The following is a 6,387-nucleotide window of genomic DNA, read 5'->3' as shown; positions in this document are numbered from 1 at the left end:
CCCCCCCCCCCCCCCCAATGAACCTCGCTTCTGATACCTACTCTTCTTTTCTACTCTTTTTCGATCCATCTTGACTCATGAACTCTGGAGATGCGGGGCGCTTGGTGCCCGGATGAGTTTCCGCATCCGGATCGCCATGATCAATCTCATAATTTGAATCACTCTCGTGTTGCTTTCGATTCGCGTCCAGATTGTACTCGTCCCAAGCACTCTCAAACATCGATGATGGCTCGGGCTCGGACGACCCTTTATATTCATCCTACTTCTTCTTGGTATCCGAGCTGGTGGACGAGCTGTTGGAGGCAAGTGCATGTGGCTCGTAAGACGTCGACTGGGGGCAACTTTTGGAGCCGCAATCGTTCCACTTCTTGACTAAAACCTTGATGGTGTATGTGTTGCTGTTGTCCTTGTCTTTGTCCTTGCTGGAGGCAGCGGTGACGACTTCGCGGACGACTTCTTCTTCGTAGCACCTGTTAGGTAGTTAGTGTCTGTCTTGGATAGGGGTACGTGGGGGACGGGGTCAGTGGTGTGGGACATGGAAGGGATGCGGGAGATGCCCGGTGCTTGACTAACATATTGGCGGTTGGCTTTACTGGTTAATAGTATTCTTGATAATGCGTTTAGCGAATGCTGATGTCCTGGCTGTACAGTAGTGGAGAGGAATTGATGCTGCTGTCAGAATGATTCTGAGAAGAAATTGCCGGTCGTTGCTCGAGGTCGAGAAGAGAGGTGCCTTTTTACTTGAGTGGTGACTTCCGTCACTCGATCCTTTTCTAGAGGTAGGTTTGCACCGAAGGTTGCCAAAGCTAAAGCAAGTTCAAATCCAACATGATGCATCAGTGGGAAAGAACGGCTGGTGTTGGGCGAGTGGTGAAGTCAAGAACCATTTGCTTCCCGTCCCTATGGGTTATGTCGGTTGAAGGTGCACCACCCAAGATGTCCGAATTCTCTATGTCAGCAACGGCGATAGCTCCGGCTACATGCCTGGTCGAGAAGGGGATCAAGAAGGAGTGCGGGTCTTCGACCTAGCCCCGGTCGCCTGTGTATGATAGAATCCGCCTTCCAGGCTCTAACTCTGAGGTGGACCTGATACATGAGGGAATCAAAAAGAAAAAGGGAGCCGGATATTTAGGCTGAGTACCAAGATCAAGCTTCTGTTTTGCCATCCGTGTAAAGATAGAGTAAATTCCAGTCCCGCTATGCTATGCTTCTACTAAATGTGCCAAATCCATCGAATGATGCTCCGAAACATACACTTCCAGTCGCGGACGGTAGGGACTTTGGCCAGTCTGTCTCCTGTCCTGCCCGCCCTGGTAAATTCACCTCAGCACACAACTACCGGCTACCCAAACCGGATCCCTTGAGATGGATCCCATGTAGCGTTTACCGGTCCTGGTTGCCCCTGCTCTTGTTGATGCTGCTGCCCCTGGGCCACAGGGGATCCGAATTTTATCCCCATGTTTGGTGCCCACGCCCCAGGAGCTACTGGCTTTGGCTGTTGTTGTGGCACGTTGTCGGCCCAGCTTTGGATGTGCGCTTGTTCGACTATTGGCTGATGAGGTTGGATGGGTTCGGGGAAAGGAATTTGTGGTGGTGGCGGTGGTGGTTGTTGGTGATGTTGCTGTTGTTGTTGATACGAAAATGATGATTGATGCATGTTGAGGGAGGACAGAGGGGGCATGTTGATTTCCCTGTTGAGAATTGGTTAGCTTCAGAAAGGCAAGACGGGTAGGATGAAGACAAAAAGAAGGGTGAACCGAAACAAAGAAGGACATACTCTTCAAGACTCCTCGCATCCCTCCTCCGTTCGCTCACCCACCCCCTTACCAACCCCCTCCACTGCTCTACAATCTGGCTCAGATCGTTATAAAACTTCCTCCCGACCTCCACGTTGCTCACAATCTCCTTGTATTTGTAATAGGCCGCATCCAGCTTCTGGAGCGCCTCTTCTCTCTCTCGATTCCCTCCCCCGGCTCTATCGACCTGCCTCTTTTGTGCCTCAAACTCCTTATTCGCCCTCTTCACCTCCTGTACAATCTTCTCCTGCTCTTGCTTATCCCTTTCCACGGCCTCCAGCTCTGATTCGTATAGGCGGTCGAGGCGTTTCTCGAAGAAGTCCTCAAAGTGGGCGGTTGCGATGGCGGTTGTCGGGTACGCCCGTTCTAAGCGAGCGGCTTCGACGAGGATGTCAGGCTTGATGTCATCTGCACGAGACCGAGCGCGCAAAGATTCGACGCGCTTGCGCCGGCGGGACTCAAGACGCTGCACGTCGTTGTAGGCGCTTCGTAGCCTTCCTAGGGCCGGCTTCAAGCTCTCGGGGATGTCGGTCCGTCGCGAGTTGGGGATGAAATCCATGATTGATCGATCCGACCCAGCAAGAATGGCGAGCGTGTCCCTCACGGCGTTGAATTTCTCGCGGACTACTTGGTCCGAGGCTGTGGAAGAGCCAAAGTAGCCTTCAATATCTTGGGCCTGTCGCCAAAGTTTAGCCCCGCCATTGGGGGACGGATCCTGACGAGATTGCGGGCGGTTCCACCGTTCGGTACCGTACTTTAGACGGAGACGAGAGTCTTCCTCCTCTTCGGCAAGAAGGAGGGACCGGCCTTCTTCGAAGATGGCTAGGTCCGAAGAGCAGAGCTTGTCAATGTCCGTCAAGCCTTGCTGCAGGCGGTAGAGGGCGTCGGCTTGGCGTATCTCGTCGGCGTGCTGGACCAAGGTGCCTGGAAGGCCGAGCGGCTTTTCAAGGGCTTGCAAGGAACCGGGGAGGTTGAGAGAGGAAAGAATTTCGTGAAGTTGGGATGTCATGGACTCGAGCTCGGAGATGATGGAGTTGTTGACCAGCCTGTCGCGACGCTCTTCGTATATGGAAACGGCCACGTGTACGGCAAAGGGGACGAGCTTGGTGAACAAGGCCGGCCCAAATTCGGCGTTGTGGTCGCCCAGAAACTCGTACGGCTTGGCCACCTGGGGAGGCACACGGGCGACGGCCATGTTGGCGCGGTCGAGACGCTTGAGCTCAGTCTTGGGCGGCACAATGTGCAGGTAGACGCGGTCGTTGTCGATCTCGGCGCGCTTGAGGTCCTCTTCCAGGCGACGCTTGAGGCCCTGCAGGTCTTCGACGACGGCTTTGCTGAGGTAGCCACCCCGGGTTTCTTTGAGTCCTTCGTTGACACAGGCGAGGGCGTCCCGCAACCGAGCAATCTCTTCGCCGTATTTCTTGCGTTCGAGACAATCGCTGGCGGCGCGGAACTGGGCGGCGGCGGCGAAATGGTGGTGTTTGGCGCTCATGTGGTGGATCCAGGCCGAGCTGATGGCCTCGCTGCGCATGGCGGCCTCGCCGGCTTCGTTGTAGAGGTCGGATACACGGGCGGCTAGCTTGGCAATGGAGGCGTCTTTGTACCCGTCCATGACGGCTTTCTGCCAGTAGCACTCTTGGGCCTCGGCGAGGAAGAGCTGTATGAGGGACTCGAGGGTGGTTTCGTCCATGTCGTCGGGCGGGCTGGGCATGCGCAGCTCGGGCAGGACTTGGGTCTTGATGTGGGTGAGGACGCCGGCGGCGTGGGAGAACCAGCTGGCGGCCGTCTTGAGGCCTTCGGTGCTGTTGCGGTTGGAGGCCACGGCCAGCTGGGAGTAGAGGGCGGCGAGGTTGTAGAGGACGTTCATCAGCTCGTACTTGAGGTTGTTCTGGACGAGCGGGTGTTCGGTGTGGTAGCCCAGAGCCGGGTACCAGGTGAAGTCGGCGCCGACATCGATGGGGAACTTGCCGCCAATCCACACGAGCTGGGCGGCGTACATCTGGAGCTTCCGGATGCCACTCGGGTGGGCTTCGCGGACGTTGATGGCGTCGCGGCGCAGAGCATCGATGGTGTCGAGGTCATGGCGGAACATGTCCGGGTGTTGGTCGTATTTGGTGGAAATGTACTGCTGGATGGCGCGCGACAGTGACAGCTGGGTCGACTTCCGGAAGGGAAGCGACAGCACGTGGGTGGTTGTCATCTGGCCGGCGGGCGCGTGTACCTATTGCCGGATGAGTGCGGTCAATGTGTTGTTTGTTGACTTTTTTGTGTTTTGGCGATCCAGTCGTGTTGGAGGAGGAGAAGCACCGTGGCCTGATCACGAAAATGACATCAATCAACCAGCCCGCGGTTGTCTTCCCCCAGTGGCATGGACCTAAGTACTTACCGTCAGCTGCCCCGCCCAGATATTAAACGCATATGCCAAGGCCTCGGTTGGTAGAGGTACGAATGTATGGCATATCTGGGACAAGAGCCACAACCGTCATGTGCGAATAAGAAGCTGATATTTGATAGATTGTATAAGCTTGAAAGAAGTTGTCGTTTCTCAAGTTACTATCCAGTCCGTTTACATCCAATAGGTAGGTACTCTGGAGACCAAGTTCCACTTACACTACTCTGCTGGCTGGAACATCGAGGTCCTGGCATACGCGTTTAAGAATAACCTTGATCAAGTTGGCCTGTGCACTTCTTCCTCCATCTCACTGCACTAGAACGGGCTTCCTCCTCTCATTCAATGAATCTCGTCCCCCTTCCATCTTTCTTTCCACTTCACCACATTCCATTCCATTCATTCCCATGTCGGGTTCCATCATCCCATCAACCAACAGATTGGAACCCCATCTTGATCAATGTCTCAACCTCGAACAAAGCCATGACATGTCTTTCCATCCCTGGAGCACAGAGGGGTCCCTCGTGCAACTCTCAATTGCTTCCCTTGGCCTTCCAAACCACCCCATGGTCCATTGCACTGGGACGTGGTCAGTTACCCAGGCAGTCAGTCGTTGTCCAGCGTCAGACAAGCAGCGTGCACGACAAGCGTGAGACGGATGGTGACAGAGACTGACTGGATGACTGCCCCAATCTGGGTAGGTAGGGAAGCGCCTACTTACTCCTAATCCATGGGTAACGCTACAACGCATGGACAGAAAGGGAAATGGGGAGGTTGCGTTGCTGAGTGCGGCTCTTTCTGTGTGTTGCTGTCTGTCTCTCAGTCAATGTCAGTCTTCAACCACTTCGGTTGATCTCGGGTATCGACAAACATCATGGGTATACGGGAGCATTTCGAGAATCACCTCTCAAACGAACCCACGGACAAGTAAAGCAGCTTCAGGCGAGATCAGGGACGCATGCTCCTTAAATGGAGTCTCTAGTTACACCCACCAGCCGCACCCTCGGCTTCAGTTCTCGTATCGACTACACCAGACGCCATTGAGATATATCAGCTCTCACATGCCTACTACACTACGTACTTAGGTACACTCACCGCATCAGTGGCCATTTGCGTCACGAGGTTGTTCTAGCTCCTCTGCCTTCAGTTCTGTCGTTAGTTACTCTGGCTACACTCTCTCACAGTTTCTGGGTGAGCCCTTGCTAACGTTACCTCTCCCAGTGCTCACTCCCTCACCCTATGATCCATCCCTGCGCGGCCCGCCCCGTTTCCCTGGTCCCTGGGTGTCTAGACTACACCGTAAGTAGTTCATGGATGGCTGACATCACGGGGCCCAGAAAGACAATACACCTCCCCGATGTCTGAATCAAGGAGGAAAAGTACTCCCCCTCAACAGCAGCCATCTCCGCAGCCACTCGCGCCCACATCACCACCGAGAAGCTGAAGAGTTGTACCGCGACCAGAATCCTCCAATCACAACCCCAAGTCGCCCTCCCAAGGACAAAAAACTATCGTCACAATAGCGGCTTGCTATCGAACAAGAGCAGATTTCGATTTCCTTCCCCACCAGCCGTCTTGGGTATCAACACCTCCACTGGCCTTCATACTGCTAGCTAGCTACTTCGGCCGTGATGCGTCTCTCGGTCCCGATGGCAGACGCAGACGGGGCGCCACCGCAAAGCCTCTCGGCTGCATGTGTGTGATACGGATACCAGCCCGAGGAAGGCCTGTCGACCATTTTCATGTCAGCGTCTCGGCCTCTTTGATAGGCGAGGCGGACGGTCTTCATCCACACAGGGTCGCTGCTTAAGCCATTGTGTAACGGAATATGCCAAAGGCCAGCATCCCCTTCCCACTGCACCCATCCGCCTTTGCGCACATAACGCCACGAAAACCTGGTAGTCACCTTGTCCCTTAGACGACAGTCTGCTGTGCTCGAGACTGTCTCGCTGTCAAGTCAAAGTATGCCAGGGACTACCCATATCAGATCTCCCATCCTTCTTCAGCTCCAACACAACAGCTCAGGGTTAATGACTCGGAGCAGGTCAGTTAGCAGGTATTTTCCCTGATCCATTCGTACCAGAAGAACAACCTACGCCAGTGGCTTTTTAGCAGACAACCCGGCGTCGAGATGATGCCGACTTTCGGGATAATCCCAATGTCGTGCAACACCGTCACCCTTTTTTTTTATTACTTTCGGCA

The 6,387-nt window shown here is 54.6% G+C and overlaps 2 protein-coding genes across 2 annotated transcripts; one reads left to right on the top strand and one right to left on the bottom strand.

The window, feature by feature from the left end:
* Window positions 1–259: 259 nt before the first annotated feature.
* On the bottom strand, window positions 260–5,097 carry NEUTE1DRAFT_131586 (pH-response regulator protein palA/rim-20; the record flags this gene model as incomplete). The annotated part of the gene is made up of 11 exons (XM_009855454.1): window positions 260–470; window positions 574–587; window positions 742–806; window positions 1,255–1,310; window positions 1,353–1,691; window positions 1,778–4,017; window positions 4,183–4,257; window positions 4,407–4,419; window positions 4,500–4,764; window positions 4,862–4,997; window positions 5,057–5,097. The coding sequence occupies 9 exons, from the start codon at window positions 4,607–4,609 to the stop codon at window positions 260–262; spliced, it is 3,123 nt and encodes a 1,040-aa protein (XP_009853756.1).
* A 149-nt stretch (window positions 5,098–5,246) lies between these two features.
* On the top strand, window positions 5,247–5,995 carry NEUTE1DRAFT_103378 (uncharacterized protein; the record flags this gene model as incomplete). Its single annotated transcript, XM_009855453.1, has 3 exons — window positions 5,247–5,262; window positions 5,407–5,484; window positions 5,709–5,995. 3 exons carry the CDS (start codon window positions 5,247–5,249, stop codon window positions 5,993–5,995), a joined length of 381 nt encoding a protein of 126 aa, XP_009853755.1.
* Window positions 5,996–6,387: the final 392 nt, after the last annotated feature.

The sequence above is a fragment of the Neurospora tetrasperma genome (assembly GCF_000213175.1).
Source record: "Neurospora tetrasperma FGSC 2508 unplaced genomic scaffold NEUTE1scaffold_5, whole genome shotgun sequence".
NCBI lineage: Eukaryota > Fungi > Ascomycota > Sordariomycetes > Sordariales > Sordariaceae > Neurospora > Neurospora tetrasperma.
Note: the sequence above shows the minus strand (reverse complement) of the source record. Positions and strands in the feature narration are given on the sequence as shown.